At 32.3% G+C, this 18,829-nt stretch overlaps 1 protein-coding gene across 1 annotated transcript; it reads left to right on the top strand.

Moving 5' to 3' along the window:
* Window positions 1-1,590: 1,590 nt before the first annotated feature.
* On the top strand, window positions 1,591-5,556 carry shv (DnaJ heat shock protein family member shriveled). Its single transcript, XM_072521065.1, has 4 exons — window positions 1,591-2,045; window positions 2,494-2,984; window positions 3,333-3,543; window positions 4,584-5,556. The coding sequence occupies exons 1-4, from the start codon at window positions 1,739-1,741 to the stop codon at window positions 4,646-4,648; spliced, it is 1,074 nt and encodes a 357-aa protein (XP_072377166.1). The 5' UTR covers window positions 1,591-1,738; the 3' UTR covers window positions 4,649-5,556.
* The last annotated feature ends 13,273 nt before the right edge of the window (window positions 5,557-18,829 follow it).

Here is an 18,829-nt window from a genome sequence, read left to right as displayed (position 1 = left end):
GTAGTTAATTTCTCTACCTCTCTAGTTTTTGAACCATATACGATAGATCTTCTTCATCTTGAGCCGTTACCACTTGGTCATCTGCAAAACTTGGTGTGTACAAAAAGTCGTCTCGAATTCCTTCACATTTCCTTTTCCATCACTTTAATATTTCTTCTAGGAATATCTTGAACAGCGTATTAGATGTAGAACATCACTGCAGTAAGCCTTTTGTGTTCTTCAATCCATTTTTTTCGGTTATTTTTTTTGTTTGGTATTTCTTTTCTCGAGTTCTGCCAAAGCTTCTAATGCTGCCTCTTATATAGTGTGCTTTACGTGCTGATACGTTTATTTGATTTTTCTGAAACCGAATTACCATAAATTCTGGTCAAGTCTCCTCTGATAGATCTTCTTTCTCTTCATTTTTACTCCCTTCTTTCCAGCTTGGGTATTCCACGATTTAAGTTTTACAATAAAAATTACCTCAAATATTACTAAAACAAATAAAAAATTGAAAAAAAAATTGTTTAAACAAATTAGATGGTTTATTTAAGAATATATTTATTTAAATAATGCATATTCGTAATTTACGCAAAAAGTACATACAAATTAAAAAAAGAAACGTCGAAATCCATAAACAAGAACCAGAGATACAGTTAACAGTATCTACTTCTTAACGGCATTAATTTGTGTATGTTGATACATTTAAATGAATAACAAACTAATTTATTGTGTTATATTAAATACAAGTGTACAGTTATTATAGTTCATTTAGGTACTCTAATGTCTCCAAATAGCCTCGATCTCTGTTCATACATATAACCGTTTTATTATAAAATTCTCCTAACCATACGGAGTATGCCGTATATCGAATATTTTGAAATGGCTGTTGAAGGTTTACCTTTTGCTAAATAACCTCACAAGTAAAAAAATCGAGTGGGTTTAAGTCTGGAGATAGCTGAGTCCAAGAAATTTCATAAAAGCGATGAATAAATAAAGCAAAAGATTTGAGTCAGATTAAATGTATACGAGAAGAAAATAAGAAAATACTAGTAAGTATACAAAAAAGTGTAAAAAGATGCTGAAAAAAATAGGCTGAATAAATTAAAAAGGGCACAGAGTAAAAATAGTTTTTAAATAATTAGGTAGGTATTAAATGATGCCACTATGTAAGCATAGCTAATAGGAAGGTATTATACTTATAATGTCTCTAAAAATTCTCCTCCTATTAAAATATTTCCATATACTTTTGAAACACCGTGTATATTACCAAAAACTTGACCATTTTTTTTATATTTTGTAACACAATGGATAGATTACAATGTTCTGATAAACATTATTTAAATTGTCATGGTCATACGCTTATTAATTATGAATAAAACTTGTAACAATGTATTCACTATTCTTCAAAGCTTTTAAAACAGATTCTTAAGACGAATTAAACAATTAATTTAAAATATTCTTTAAAAAACAATTAATTTCAATTTTCCAAATGTCTATTATATATTGGTTATTAGTTCCTTATCTAGGAAAAGGCCAGCACTGAATAAGATATTTGGACCAATGACAGCTCTCCACATGTTGGAGAGACCGTTCATTGGCTACGAATTAAGAGGTTTGCTCTCGTTGCATTTTGACAAGTCGTTTCAGAAGATGTGATGAGTGTTTAGGGCTGTTTTTTAAGTGAACCTGTGATAATAATATGTACTAAAAGTAACAAATTTCTCAAAGAAATAGGATAGTGATAGTTATATTCATCATGAATCTTTTATTCCTTCAGACTTTCCTGCTGTTCAGTGTAGTTTCCATCGCCGTTGTCTCGGCTGGAAGAGACTTCTATCAAATCTTAGGTGTATCCAAGTCAGCTAGTTTACATGACATTAAAAAAGCTTATAGAAAATTAGCCAAAGAATTACATCCCGATAAAAACCAAGACGATCCCAATGCTTCGCAAAAATTCCAAGATTTAGGGGCAGCTTACGAAGTCCTATCCGATGATGACAAAAGGAAGAAGTATGATAGATGTGGTGAAGATTGCTTGCAGAAGGATGGTATGATGGATGGAGGTGAGTAAGCCTTACATTTTTATCGTACAATGGTAAAAACATGGATAAATCACTGTATCAACTGATATCATATTAACATTTTAAATTAATATTTACATGATGAACAACAGTACATTAATTAGTTTAGTTTTAATTTCCATATAAATGCAGTGCTGATAAAAGTAATTTTAATTTACAAATTAATGCCACCATTATAATTATAACCTCTTGTTTATTCATTTAATTGCTCATATTTGCCTAGCATGTTGTTCATCAATAACTGAAATTTTGCCTTTGTTGGTCACAGAATATGGAAAGATAATACATAATTCTACAGTTAAAACCTCAAATTTTAAGAAAACAAGTGTCCAAAGGGATGAAACCTTAATTTCTATTTCTTAATATATGTTATAATGATAATAAATAGCGTTAGTGATTACATTAATAACATATTTCAATAATTTTGTAGGTATGGATCCTTTTGCAAGCTTCTTTGGAGACTTTGGCTTCCATTTTGGAGGCAGTGAACAAAAACATGAAACTCCCAGAGGAGCAGACTTAGTTATGGATGTATATGTAACTCTAGAAGATCTCTACACTGGCACTTTCATTGAAATCACGAGGAACAAACCTGTTTTAAAACCCTCAAGGGGTACACGTAAGTGTAATTGCAGACAAGAAATGATCACCAAAAGTTTGGGTCCTGGAAGATTCCAAATGATGCAGCAAACTGTATGTGATGAGTGTCCTAATGTTAAGTTAGTCAATGAGGAGAGATTATTGGAGATGGAAGTTGAGCAAGGTATGGTAGATGGACAAGAAACTAAGTTTATAGCGGAAGGAGAGCCACATTTGGATGGGGAACCTGGAGATTTAATTTTGAAGATTAAAACACAGCCTCACAAAGTTTTTGAAAGGAGGGGAGATGACTTGTATACCAATATTACCATTAGTTTACAGGTAAAATATATTGTTAAAAAATGATTTCACTATAACATCTCATTATCTTTTATTATTTTCTACTTTTTAATTTGTAATTCGTTTTGAGCATTTTTATAAAGATATATTATATTTACAACACAGTTTTATTGAAATTTTCATTCAAAGGCATTTATCAGGCTAAATTTCAGCTTCCTTCAACATTTCTTACATTAGATTTCTTAATAGGTGTACAATGGTATTCTGTTTAGGTGTTCTTCTTTTTGTCGGTATAATAATTGTTGGTTTTTTTTTAGCTAACTTAGTATTACATTTGTGTTATGTTACATAGTTTACTTAATATTTACTCATATTCTGCCTTGTTTCTAGGATGCTCTCACTGGTTTCACAATGGAAATACCTCACCTGGATGGACACAAAGTCAGTATTGTTAGAGATAAAATAACATGGCCAGGAGCTCGCATTCGCAAGAAAGGTGAAGGTATGCCCAATTATGAAAACAATAATTTACATGGTATACTTTTTATCACCTTTGATGTGGAATTTCCTAAACAAGAACTGACTGAAGAGGATAAGGAAGGTAATGAATTTTTTTATTAGTTTAAAATTTTTGGTATATTATATGATAAATGAGTGTGAGTGTTTATCTAACTTAGTGACAGATATTACTGTGTCTCAGGGGTAGAAAATTTCTGAAAGATTTTCCTTTTAACAGTTTGCTGTGCAGTCTGCAGTGAATTTATTTCAGAACATTCATTTGTATGAAATGGACTTTTTTGATAGCATATTATGTAATACTCAGGCGTTGTCCACACAGACTGAGAAATAAGAAGGGCCCTATATGATGGCTTACACACCAAAAGTGTTAATTTAAATGTCATTAAATGCTACACTATCAATAGAGTAGAAAAGAAGAATTACTTAAACATGCTGAGCTACAGAACTTAAAATTATGTAGAGCTAAGTATTTACCTATAGCTAATAATTTACCAATTAATGAGTGAAATGTGAGTAAAAGGCATATAACCAATTAAAATTAATCTGTGGAAGATATCTAGCTTCATCAAATTGTTATAAATTGGAATATTGAAGAATGGATTTTGTTTTCAGGCAAAAATAATTCTGAATTTAACCTTAATCCCTTTGTTACTTCATTAAATTTCATTCAGTACTTCATCAAATCTAAGGAAAGTTGGGAAAGAGAGGTTTGCTGTCTAAAATATATCTATAGCCTCATTTTGTGATGAGTCATAATGTTCTGGAGAGGAATATGTTTTCATAACAGTGCAAAATTGATTCCTGGACATAGCAAATCTATGAATTATTATTTTTTATATATATAATAGTCTAGGAAATATACTAATGGGCCACTGGTGACCTAAATGAAAACTTTGGAGATATATTTAACTTTCTGCACATTATCATTGTTATTTTGATAAACTTATTTTAAAGTAAAATTGTGGCATATTTCCAACAAAAATAGTAAATTGCATTAAGATGCCACAAGAAAATAGCTTCAGAATATTATCATTGTTGTTTCTTTTTTATTTATTACATTGCTAGCTATACTCAGTGACTATAATGATTTATTGTCAATCAACTTTTATATTTTTTTTGCAGTCCTCAAGAAGATCCTCAACCAAAGCTCAAACAACAAAGTCTACAATGGTCTTCGTGGCTATTAGGATACATATCCCTCTACATTTTTGGGACCTCTGTATAAAGTATTTAAATTTGGTTTCCATTTTACTTAATTTATTTCTGATTCCTATTTATTTAAGTGAAGAGAATTGTGTATATACAAAAGGAAGTTTTTGAAATATACCAGTGGTGGTGATCTATGAACAATTTTTGTTTTTCACTCATAGTTTTTATTTAAAAACCCTCATTTGTTATTTTGGAGAGAGACAGAATATGGTAATAACGTAATTGACAGTCAAATCAAGATAAACTTGAAATGGGTGAATCACAACTATTATTATATTGGTACTGTTTGGTGAATTCAGTACCAGCGTAACTAGATTTTGAGCTAAGTTTGTGTCACCTCCACCAGTTCCTAAGCCCTAAATCGTAAATTAATAACTTGTGAACACCAGCACAGTGTTTTTATGACTTTTTAGTGACGTAATCATTCAAAATGGTGGACAATCGACATTTTGAAACAGCACAAATAAATCTAGTAATATACTGAGTGATACAAGAGCTTTTGAATCAAGTATTGCTTGCCACATGATCCGATTTAAAGTACTAGTAAAGTAATTGTACAAAATAGTGCCCGTTTAAATGATCATGTCACTAAAACATCATAAAAACAATATACAAAGTACCCAAAATGTATTAACTTACGTTTTGCAGTTAAAAAACAGTTGTCGGCGCGTCCGTATATAAATTTTACGATTTAGAAAATAGAAATAAAACTTCTGGTATATTTGAAGAATGTTTGAACCTCAACTGTCTGTGAATTTAGTCAAATTTTCAAAAAGAAATATGATTTGATGAATTGTAAATATTTTATTTTCAATTTATATTAAATTTGTTTTGCAAGTAAATTTGCGAATACTTTTTGTAATATATTAGTCAAAATACTTCAAAAGTTTTTTTATTTATGCAATAAAAGAATCTAGCTTTTAGTCGATTCTTGTATAAGAAGGATATACCTGCAAATTTTCTGTAAGTAGGACTACTGTTATCTCTATTCTTACTAAGATTGACTACACAGTGGTACATGGCTTTGAAATTATCTGTGGATATACTTCTGAATCTTCTGCGATGATATTTGAACCTTGGATTTACTATTCAGGGAAAATTAAAGGCCAAATTAAAATTAAACTTAAAGGAAATCAATGGCATTGAAAGGAATTAATGACCTTGAATTGAGAAATTATGTTTTTATTATTATTAGATAAAGAAATTCAAAGCTTTCTTCTTTCTTAATGTGATTTATGTAATGCAAGTTTTTCTTATTTATTGTCATGCGTCGAGGGTCCATGTTTCATATTCATAGGCTGCATCAGGTCACGCTCTCTTTAACAAAGTGTTTAGCAGTGGAATCCGTAAACGAAAATCGGAATATATAGAGAACTGATTTGACCATCAGTTAAAAATTATTATTATTACTGCCATTCTTCCAAAATATTTATGTCATCCTTATACATTAATTAAATATTTCTCTTTCCAATGGCTTTACAGCCCAAATCGAGCCCTGGTCTCTACTAGCATGTCTGTGTTCAGCTGTCCATCTTAAGATCTCTCAAACATCGGTGCTTACTTCGTCTAACCACCTTTTCCTTGGTCTTCACTGGTGTTCGATTATCCATTCCTATAAGATGGTCTTTACACCCTACTCAACTTTCACTACTTAAACATACTTTTCAAAAATTCCTACCACACCTCATTAAGAGCTGAAATAAACCTAATGTCACAGACTTGTTTAATTGAAAAAAAAAAAAAAGATTAATAATGAATAATGGTAGCGTAATGTCTAAGTCTAAACTACCAAAAAATTTTAAAATAGACATTAATCCTTTGTTTTAATTTATGAAGTTTTATTTCATAACTCACTTTGTGGATCACTTTTTATTTTACAAGTTGTAATTAATATTGGCTATACGCACGGATGATTGGTTGTAGCGCAACTTTCAGTCACGTGTGCAAGTGAAAATTTAACAAAGTAAGCAAAAAATTAACTAACAAGTTTATTAGACACTTGGGACGGGGCTCAGTGAGTACAGTATAACTCGAAGTTTAGAATAAGGACAAATGCGAGTAATAGTGATGTAGATATTGTAAATGATTGATACGATTAACCTCCGTATTATTTGAATCTATTGTGTTCAAATTAACAAAATGTAGACGACGATGTGTGTAATATGAATAATATATTAATGAAACGGTCGAACTATAGTGATGAATATGACAATGTGTGTTAGTGTAAATTACGTCAAAAAAATATTAAAACTCACGCAGTAATGAAACGAGGAACTGTAAGTTGCCTACATTTGGCGCAATATAATTTGTGCAGCGCTCGCAGTGTGCTTTAAGGCTGATTTATAAACTTTACGTTGGCGGTGACTATTATATACTGCATTAATAAACTTTCGGTTGGCGTTGGCGTTAAAGATAATGTTTAACCTTTCATTTTTGATTTGACATTATTAATTTTTGCTTGCAAATTAATACAATGGAAAATGCTCGGCCTTTGTTAGGTGCAGTGGCACATGAGTGGGATTTTATTGTAGTGTATAAGTTTTCCATCGTTTGGATTGGATGGTTAGGTTAGTCAGTCCCACATAGAAAGGAGGGATATGCGTCTATGTTTTTTTTTTGTTCATGTTCATATGTCCATAATAAATGATATTTATTGCTAAAGAAATATTACATAAACATAACCTAATTTACCTACAATTAGTTTGTTTCTTATGAATGTGATTTTCATGTTGATTCCATGTTTTTCAAGACATTTCTCAGGAAGTTTCTTCTTGTGGCCCTTTCACGAAAATCATGTCCACGTCGTGCAAGATTGCAAATATAGAAGAGGAAAGTCTCGATGATGTTCCAGACTTAGCTTCTTGCCTGTCAAATGACAACGTCGCCGATTTTATAGTAGGTACTACTTTTTCAACAACATTCTACAATATCTCAAAGTATTTGTGTAAACCACCCAGACCAATACTACATCTTAGGTCGGAGCGCGAAAGTGGACAAGACAAGAGTCAGGTCAGTGGTAGTGACAAGCGAAGAGTCGGATAATTTTTCTGACGCAGCTCCCTGTGTAAAAAAAAGTAATTAGAACGGTAATGTAGCGTATTTCCAATTTAGAAAACGCTAAAAAAGAGGTATGGAGGAAGAACTCTTGACATGGCTCCACCAATTTCCATCAAGCACCCTATTAGACATTATCAGCAGTTCAGTATGGTTAAAAAGTGAATGGAAAATTTATATGTCCAGTGACACTTTGGTTAGATCTGTATTTAAAATATTCATACATTTTTATTAACCTTTTGGTGGTGGATGTTATCAAATTATATTCAAAGTAATAATCCTTTGTTTGCAGCCTTTTAGTATAGTTTTAATTATTCTTATAATTTAGACAATAAGTGTATTAAATAAATTACTGTATTACCAATTTTATGCTAGTGAATTAGCCATTAAGGAATTTCTTGTGCACTTCCAATAATGGAATCTGTCAACTTTTGAAGCGAACCTGTGGCGCACCCAGGGGGGGGTTTTGGGGGTTAACCCCCCCCCCCCCCAGGGCATATCAAATAAACAATATATAAAGAATAGTAGGAAAATGTAACTTGTCTTTCACACACAATAAAAAAAATCCAAAACGCTGATTAAATAATTAAATTACCACTTTAAATATGTAGAACACAGTAATTATTGTATAAATACAGAATAATTAATAATATTTTTCATTATATTTAGATATAGATACCTAATATTAGGCTTATGAAAAAGTAGACAAGACGACTCTGTTGCGACTAGTATACGCCTACAGGACTGTATCTGCGGCAGTCTTGTGGATTATCACGGGTTGTATTCCTCTGCATGTGTTAGCAGTAGAAAAGAGACATCTCTAAGAGAGAAGAAAGCATTTGACAAAAGCTATCAAAAAAAAAGAAGAAAGGGAAAGATCAATGAAAAGATGGCAAGAAGAGTGGAACAACAAGGAAAATGTTGCTCAGTGGACCAAGATGCTGATCCCGAGCCTAAGGGACTGGGTAGATTGTCTGTTTTAGGGCGTATCTTCATAGGTTCATAAAGACAGATGCAGATAAATGCCTATACTGCGAATATGCCGACATTGTTACTCATACAATCCTGGAGTGTAATAGATGTACAGTGGAGAGAAATAGAATGTATAAAGAAATAGGTATGAACCCTGTGACTGTAAGAGAGATGATCGTGAAGATGACAGGAAATACGGAGGGATGGAATCGTGTTCACAATTACATCCGAGCAGTCATTAAAAAGAAAGAAGAAGAGAAACACCAACCGGGTCAACGACAGAGATAAGATCTTATTACTATTTTAATGGGAATAAGTCGCAATTGAAGGTTAAAATAAGTTTATTGACGTTTAAATTTTTGATCTTTGATCTTGAACTGATAACTTGTTTATACTCCAACAATTAATAGAAAAAAGAATAGCGGTTCGTACCGAAGTACATCTAGCCTTTATCGACCTAGAAAAGGCGTATGATACAGTTCCAAGACTTAAATTGTGGCAAGCTTAACATAACAACAACTCGACATTAGTCCATACCTTTTAGGAATAATCACAGAAGTATACATGGATAACACTACTTGCCTAAAAATCGGATATAGACTATCAGAGCCAATAAAAGTAACTAAAGGACTAAAATAAGGATGCAGTATGTCACCCTTACTGTTTAATTTATATATTGAGGCAGCCCTCCAAAATTGAAAAAACCACTGCCAGGGAATGGGAATCCCCATAGGAAATGACGTACTGTTCTCACTGAACTTTGCGTATGACCAAGTCATCCTAGCTCAAGATTCTTATGATCTAGAATTTATGATAAAGCGTCTATAGAGAGAATATTTAAAATGGGGGTTACAAGTCAGCATGAAGAAAACAGAATATTTACTTAGTTATCAATTCAGATGCAAGGTTTGAAGTGTTGATAGACGAGGACGTGGAAATCAAACAAGTGGAAAATTTTAAATATTTAGGTCCACTCATTGCTAAGAACGGCTTGGGAGAAACCGAAATTAAACACGAATTAATCAGGGACGTAAAATTGTAGGATGTCTGAACTCCTTGTGGTGGGATCATAACATTTCCAAAAGAAGCAAAAAAAGAATAGGGCAAACCATGGTTGAATCAGTCCTTGTTATGGCTCTGAAGTATGGACAATTATTGCAGACCTGAAGAGAAGATTGTTGGCAGTTGAAATGGATTATTTGAGAAGAAGTGCTAGAACATCAAGGCAGGAAAGGAAGACCAAGCTACAGAAACGGTCATTGACAAAATAGAAAGAAGAGGTTCAAAATGGTTGGCCCTTGACCAAAAATGGAACTTCACCAATGGAAGCCCCCTGGAAGAAGAAAAAGAGGTAGACCTCGACACTCATGGAATGGAGGAATTAGAAGAGCGATGGAAACGAGAAGTTTGGAGGAGGAGCATGCCTTGGACCGGGAGGATTGGCGGAGGAGAACGGGAATACGGCGAAGCCGTCTCCAAAATGTATTGTATTTACAAGTTGGATTAATATCAAACGTCAATAACCTTATTTTAACCTTCAATTGTGGCATATTCCCATTAAAATAGTAATTACTTTAAAATGCCACAAGAAAATAGCTTCCGAACAATAGATAAGATCTAGATAAGAGAAGGGAGTGTTCCAAAAATGTCGTCAGCCTTACAGTGGCCACCCCACTTTCAGAGTACGGTACGTGCGACAGTCAACTGCGCATAAGTAAGAGAGGGTGGTTTTATTTGGTAGGCAGGATAATAGATACCTGAACCTTTGGCACTGCTATCTTCAGTACTTTAAATTAAACTAAAATCCAAATTTTAGGGACTTAAAATGGAGGTAGCGTAAAAAAATTTCAAAACCCCCCCTAAGACAAATTCTGGGTGCGCCACTGAAGCGAACCTAATGCAGAACGTGAATCTAGCTATTAATCTGTATATCAGATAGCTTTTTAGCATACAGTCCATCCACCTGTAGCTTGATTTATCTATTCCTTTCAGCCGAATTGGCCTTTCGATTATGTCATTATTACAGCATCATCTCTTAGTTTTCCTCTCTGTATGAGATGATGCAGTACCGATTCCGTAGAGAATCCTGTTCTATATGCATAAATATACATATATTATCTCTGATGTATGAGACTTTCAAAGAATACTCCATCCCTAATATGCCTATCAAGCAGTTTTTCTAGTCTTTAGTCATACAAAGATCAATTTCATAGACATAGATGTTTCGTGTCCAGTTTAGGTAAAAAGTTGAACAATGAGTCTACATGCACTTGGTATATGAGTCCGCTAGATGCAAAACTCTGTATTTGCAAAAATTGTAAAAATTGAGTTTTAGCTGACAGTTATTTGTCACATGTTATAGCTATCTGCTGATGTAGAAATTCAGCAGCAAAGTAAGGTATTTACTAAGAAAAAGGCATTAGAAATCTTGAATCAGACGCAAAACTCTGTATTTGTCAGCCTACGCCAGTTGCATAACTGTGTAATTGCAATTGGCCAATCGCTTACATTGTTTGAGTCACATGACACGTCTCATGTGCACATGTCAATTATTCCATCATTCGCCATTACCGGTTTCACTGTTTGTTATTTGAGTACTAAAAACACCAAGTTTATTGCAAATAATTAATATTATGGATCTTCATGTGCATATTAGACCTTGTGAAAAAGCAAAAGGGAGAAAACGAGTTGTACAAACAGAAAAATGGAAACGAAATGTAATGAAACTTAAGAGGTACCTAAGAGGTGTCTACAATTAACTAGATAGGTTTGGGACTTATTGTCAATATTTTTAGGCATAAACCTAAGGATTTACCCGGTTTTCCCACCTGTAACCATACAAAGAAAGTGTATTGTTGTATAGATTTAAAGATGCGAGACATTCAGCGTTTCCATAATAATCTGTATTCAACAACTGACAAAATAAAACAAGATATTTTTTTGCTGAAATTTTGTGAAGGTCAAAAGCCCAAGAGATCAGATACAAACCTACATGGAATTTCAATTAAATATTTTGTTCCTACAGTAGAGGGTGGACTTTTAAGAGTATGCAAGACAGCATTTCTTGGAATAACTCATTTAAGTTCTGAAAGAATAGAGCGTGTTGTAAGAACGTTTGTTATCCGGGGTGAAATACCAAAAGAGAGAAGAGGGGGAGATACAACAAAAGGTAGATTTGATCCAATAAAATTATCTATCCAAACATTTATGGGGCGTTTGAACGGTGCAGAGAGTCATTATAATAGAGGACGATCGACTAGATTGTATTTACCATGTGATCTGAATTTTACAAAGCTTTACAGAATGTATTGTTAACGTCATCCACATCATTTCGTAAAGTTATCATATTTCCGAACATACGTTAATGAACACTACAACATATCATTCGGCACTCCCTTAGTAGATGCTTGTTCTGCGTGTCTCAGAGCGAAGGAAATTTTGAGGAAAGAAAATTCAGAAGAAGAAAAGTTAAAGGTTATAACAGAGCAGAGAGTTCATACGTTAAGAGCTAAAGCCTTTTATTTTTTGTTAAAAAATTAATCAAATCATCACATACAAATATTTTCTTTTGATTGTCAAAAAAATTTTCTTTGATAAAGCTTCCCGACCAGGCGGCTTATTTCTCACAGCAAATAAATTTTTATAATTTCACCATCGTGGCTGGAAATTTGAAATCCCATCTTTCTTCTGCAAATGTGACGTCATATGTGTGGCTGGAGTTTGAACATCCAAAAGATTCAAATGCTGTTGCCTCTGCTGTACATGATACTCTCATAAAATTCAACTTTAAAAATCAAATCGAAAAAGTTCACCTATTTGCAGATGGATGTGGTGGACAGAACAAAAATAGCACGATGATGTCTATGATAATCTACTGGTTGGTTTATGAAGCACCTGGTCACATCAAGGAAGTGGAGTTTACGTTTCCTGTTGTTGGTCATTCCTTTTTGCCACCAGATAGGATTTTCGGTATGATAGAAAGGGAGATAAAAAAGAAGAACGTTGTAATAAACAGAAAAGAATATGAAGACATAATTGGAAAACACTCAAAGGTGCTGAGACTTGGTAAAGACTGGCAGATATCAGACTGGAGAAAGACGAGTGACGTTGTTGTTAAAAAACCTTCCCAGTGGTATTTTAAATGTAATGCAACGAAACGATTTATATTTTCTAAGGACAAAGATTGTATGGCTACGGTAAGGGGGGAAATATTTTATCGTTCTGACATAGGGTTCAACAAGTCTATAATACGAAAAGGGAAAAAGATTTCTTTATTGAAACCAAAGTTACAACAGATTGGATGTTCATTGAAAGGAGATAAATCGTCCATAGGCACTCTCCTTAGAAACCATTTTGGTGAAAATTGGAGAGACCAGCCGGATCTCAAATTTTATAAAATTATAGATACTGGCGTACAAGCAAATAATAACGAGAGTGCTGCAGAAAATGATCATATTGATGATGAGGACCCAGAGGAACCTAGAGTTTAGGAATTAATATAAATATATACATATTATAATTTGTAATACCTTTTGTACTTTGGATAAAAATAAACTTCACTAAAAGTTTACTTCCACATGCTTTCTTCCTTATTCCTAACACACTAGGTTTAGAAAACAGACTAATATAACAACCACTAATATCGTTAATGGTTGACTATTATCATGTATTTGCAAATGTTAGTTGCATAAATCTGTATTTACATAGTTCACTTGCAAAACTCGGTATTTTCAAATTTTTCTTCCTTTTCTAGCAAATCCAATAACTTTTCTAAGAAAAAAATCATTATATTTTACCTAATAAAGTATTATCTATCACAAAAAAGTGCCATTTATTATGTCTAAGGTTTTTTGCAAAATTTATCAGTTTTTTGCAAATAACTCAGTTTGACTTATACAGTAAATACAAAGTTTTGCATCTAGCGGACTCACATGTACCCTGATCGAAAGATGCGTTATTTGAATATTCCCTTCCTATGTGCTTACCTATCGACGAAAAAATAATAAACAGAGCAATTTTATCAAACTTTTTATTAAGCAACATTATTATATGTACCAAAACTATAATAATCCTAAAACTAATAAAATAACTTCTTAGAATTGTTTTTATCATGTTAAAACGTTTGATGAAAAAACTATATATAAAATCGTGTTCATTTATTTATATTTGCTACACCAGAAACAATAAAATTCACATATCAAACTGTAAAAAACACACAAAACTTAATAATGAGTTCTCATTAAACGAAATTTTTCTCCTAGTTTCATATAAGCGTATTAAAAATATCTAATAGAATGATAATGATCAGCCAATGTCACTTTTTTATCGTGCAGATTGTTACTGCGGAATTTATTTTTATACTTGGAGGATTTGTAGTTGTTTAGTTACTTCTTTGTCTTATATCCACAACCTTGAGGAATTTACCATCCTGGAGATGACCTTAAGAGTCCTCTAGTGAGCTACATGGTAATTTCGATTATAAAACAAATGTTTTCTGTTAATATGGAATTGTGCAATTATATGACACATTAATGCACTGACGGTATTCTACCTTTAAGCTTAAGTGTAAGAAGAGCATCTAAAAGTTTTTTCAGTGGCACTTAGATTGTAAAGATGTTACATGTAATTTAGACTTAATTACTTATTTATTTGTTATCCTGGCATATTTACAAGGATATTACGGTCGCAAATGTTAGCAAAAGAACCTCTATGAGACAAACTGAAAGTTAGAAATAAGAAAATTGTATGAACTTTTCCTTGGTCGGTTTAACCTTATTAACTTATTTAATTTTTCTGTATATTTGTTACTTAACAATTCTCTTATCATGCTTTGTGTGTTTTATCACATTTAAAATAAAGAGTAGCCATATTTTTGATATTTTCTTAAGCTTAAAAAACATTAAAAATTTGATTGCTACACAACACTAATTTTTTACATTACTAGCACTATATACTATATCTTTTACCATAGATAGATTTGTTTTAAAGGAAATACTCATCACAGAAGCTAGTAGATTGAACATTTTGGAACAATTTTGTTCAACGTCTTAAAATAGTCACTATTTTCTTATACTTAAATGCAATGTTTGAAAAGTTGAGTCAATTGAGACAAAAACTCCGGTACAGTACAACACACTGATGTGTTCTGTACTTGTACAGATGCTGTATCCACACTGAATTTGTGCGCATATTTTAAATTTTCTAATCTAAACTTTTCTATTCAAATATCTATGTCTCGTAAACTATAGAAATGCTTGTTTTTTGTATTTTTTAAGACTTTTTATTTAGAGATAGATCCGACAAAAGATTTAGTGTGCTCAATCTTCCAATAAAAAAATACTATAGGGGCCATACTATAGCTAGTTAGCTATAGTATATCCCAAAAAGAGAAGCCAACATATTACCTATAACTTTGTTAATGCATTTACTACAGCGTTAAGTTGCAAAACAAATTGAAGGGGTGAGTGGATGAAGGGAGTAAGTGACATTTTTTAAGAAAATGAGTTATCCGCATGGATGAAGGTGGTAAGTGCTAAATTAAATTTTCCACTTATCCCCAGCGTTCTATGATTTAAAATAACTAAGATAGCCAGCGTATGAAGGAGGTAATTGACCATACTACTTTAAATATCTAGTGAATGAAGGAGGTAAGTAACAAGATAAAGTACTTACTTCCTTCATCCATACCACAAAGAATAAAAAGTTTTGAACTACAAGTAAATTCCATATGATGAGATCGTTGCTCTTCCTGAAAATGGAAATGAAGAGGCTCTTAATTGGCCCACTAAAACCAAGAAAAAAATATTTCCACTAAAAGTAAAAGTAACTTATCTTCATAAATTATATGAAATCTGGCAACTGTGTGCTAGCAACCCATTGAGGATAATCTGCTGCTGCCAATATCATAGTGGCTCCTATGAAAAGAGAAAAATTTTACGAGCATCCTATGTGAGTGACAGAGATATCTTATATATTTAGTAGTAAGTTTAAATGAGACTACTCGAGATGGAAGTTTTAGTAGATCTTATCTATTTCGAGTTAATTTATGCTTTCGCTTGCTGCTATTGTGTTTATTATCTAAAATAATATTTTGATTATTTAGTACGTTTAATTTTTTTATTGACAATGAATCAAATTAATATCTTAAAAAACTCTTTGTGGTTTTTCGTTAGAAGGCACCGATTATCTTGTTCATATATGAGAGAAAAATTTTTTAATTTCTATTTTATATTTAGGCAGTTGCCCGAATTCTGGCACTACCTTCTTAAAGTGATACGCCACTGTGTATCACTAGTATCCAGTTCCAGCTTTTGGCAGGCGAGGTTTTACTATTTTTTTCTGATCTTTTTCAGTTTAACTTCGACCACAGTGAATACAGGAATATGATCTGAACGAACATCAGCCCCGAGTATGTTTTCGTACCATTTAATAGCGTTATTTTCGAATCCCCATGAGAATGGGAAACTATAAGAAAGGTAAGAAACGGGAAAACAATACACAATGATGACTCTATATAGACAGACTCCGATAACCTAGTAGATCTTCAACATTGAGCAAATATACCGTGAAATACTTCTTAATATCAATATGAAAATTATTTAAACAATATTTTTCTTATAATAATCTTTCAGCTTCGCACTATCAAGTAAACATTTTTTTTTTGGCGTAGCCTACTGAGAAGCAACACAAATCTTTTATCGAGATCATATCCCACTTCCAATCGTTTTAATGCGCGCTTTAAAAATTGACAACTGACAGCACAAAGCATGCGCAGTTTAAATACGTATTGCAATTTTTACTTCACGCTCTAGAAAGCCGTTCAAAGCGGCCTTTATGTCGAATGCACTTGTGAAGTGTTCAATCTTGGAGCTTTTTCTTAGGCTCAATAAAAAATTTTAAATCATAGGATATGTTTCAAGAGTTATTGAACACAATACCGATCTTTGCTTTAAAATACTGACTTTAATACCATTTATTCTGTTAGTTTTTTAGTGATCAAGCCTTTTACAGACTTTTCACCAGTCATATTCAAATAACTGTGCTTTGCTATGAAAATAACTTGAATTATTAAGAATTATGTATAGTATTTATACAAAATAGAACCAAATTACTCAATTTATTGTAAACCTGGATAATATCCTGTTCCCACATTACTAAGCATTGTTAACTTTCCTCTTGCTTCATTTTTTAAATGTTCCTCGAAATATTAGGTGTCTTTTCAATCAATTATCTATTTTATTCTATCGTATTGGATACAATTTGTTTACGTCTGTTCATATGATATTCAGCATCCTTGGGTATGATCGACAAAAGCCTTGCAGTCGTTTTCATGAAGTGTCTCTGAGGAAATAAGACTAAAAGGTGGATATTTGACGGGTGAATAACAAAGAATAATTCATGGAGCAAATACCAACTATATTGATTATGTGGGTCTAGAGTCTATTTATAAAAGATGTACTTTTCTTACAACTTCACATGTTTTGGCATACTCTAAATAGGATGCCACAACCTTCTTTATAAATACCATACATACAATAAATCAACAAATATTAAATTCAAACATTTTTATGACAATCTTAGCCAGCACAAACGTCACTAGCATTCAAATAATTGTTTTATCTAATTTATACAATGATTTTTTTTTTGTCGGTGTAGTGTTGTTAAAGAACAGAATGATTTGAAGGACAAACCTTAATCGTATTTAGCTATTTCCTGTTTTAGCAATCTAAATCTTGCCACCATTTAAAAATCAAATAAAACTAATTTCCTATTATTGTACGTAAATTTCTTAAACCTTAAATACCTACTTTCACATAAATTTCACCAATTAGTAAACGCATCCAATTCAACTAATTTTCTATACAGTTGAACTACTTCCATATCAAAATATTTCCTTTTCTTATTTGAGGTCTACATATCATTAAAAAAATAACTGTAAGAGTTTTTTTTGGATTTGGGTTGCTACAGCACGAACTATTTCTTTACAAAAAATAAACTAATATGATTTATAACAAAATTTTTCAGATTAGGTTACGTCCAGTTCGCTTTTTACAAGCAGAATTTTAAAATTACACCATGAGGGCACTATCGTTAATTAATAATAATAAATATTTATAAATTGAAATTATTTTTCCGTTTGAATAATCATATGGTATGAATTTTATCCATATTATAGCTCGTTTTTAGGGACAGAGAGTTGCCTGAACTGTAAATATTGCGCCCCGAATATAGGCAACAATTATCACAGCGGCTAATTCGGGTAATCGATAAGGGGAGTCGTGCGATGTAGACATGTAGAGCAGACGAAAGTGCACAAGGCTTTCTGTAAACTGGCATAGTAATGTTAAAATTTCAATAAACATACACCTAATACATTGTTCTCGTTAGTAGTATTATTCAATCATCCAATCTAACGCAAAGAGGTTGCCAACAATACCATAACATATTTGACTCGAAGTATAAAAATAATTAGGGGCAAGATCGATAACGTATTATTAAAAGTTACAGATTTATCTTTGACCAGAACTTCAAATAAATATAGTTATATACATAGTACGTTTCTAGTATCAGTTACTTCAACGACTCCTAGCGAACATCTCGTACTGTAGCATCCCTTTTAGCGTGAAAATCCAACAAACTAACCTTACATTTCCGAACAAAATTTTCCAAAAAACATCTACAGCATAAGCACAACTTCACTGTTCACTCATTCCAAAGTTTATACAAAAAGGCAGCACTATGCGGTTGTTTTGTTAATAATAATAAAACATCACGTCACGTTGGTAACGCTTGAAAATTTTACAAAGCTCTTTACATCAAAAGGCAAATCTTAAAGTAATTAGCACAAATTTTGTAATTTTTTTCGTATTTGAGTGTAAGATTCATCAATGTTTTTCAAAATTACGCGAATATTTTTTCTTTGATGCAAACTGAAAGAGTAGACTCATAATTTAACAACGTTCACAAGTTGTGGATTGTTTTGTACAAAAAAATTAAGTTTCCCTTCATTTACATGTAGATCTCTAGAAGTAAAATGTTTAAACGTTATTTCATGCAGATTTTAATTAGACAATACCCTACAGGTGCAATATCAACCATCTCTTCGATTGTCGGTTGTAAGGAAGCGTATTTTG

Source organism: Diabrotica undecimpunctata, chromosome 1, assembly GCF_040954645.1.
Source record: "Diabrotica undecimpunctata isolate CICGRU chromosome 1, icDiaUnde3, whole genome shotgun sequence".
In the NCBI taxonomy this organism is placed as follows: domain Eukaryota; kingdom Metazoa; phylum Arthropoda; class Insecta; order Coleoptera; family Chrysomelidae; genus Diabrotica; species Diabrotica undecimpunctata.
Note: the sequence above shows the minus strand (reverse complement) of the source record. Positions and strands in the feature narration are given on the sequence as shown.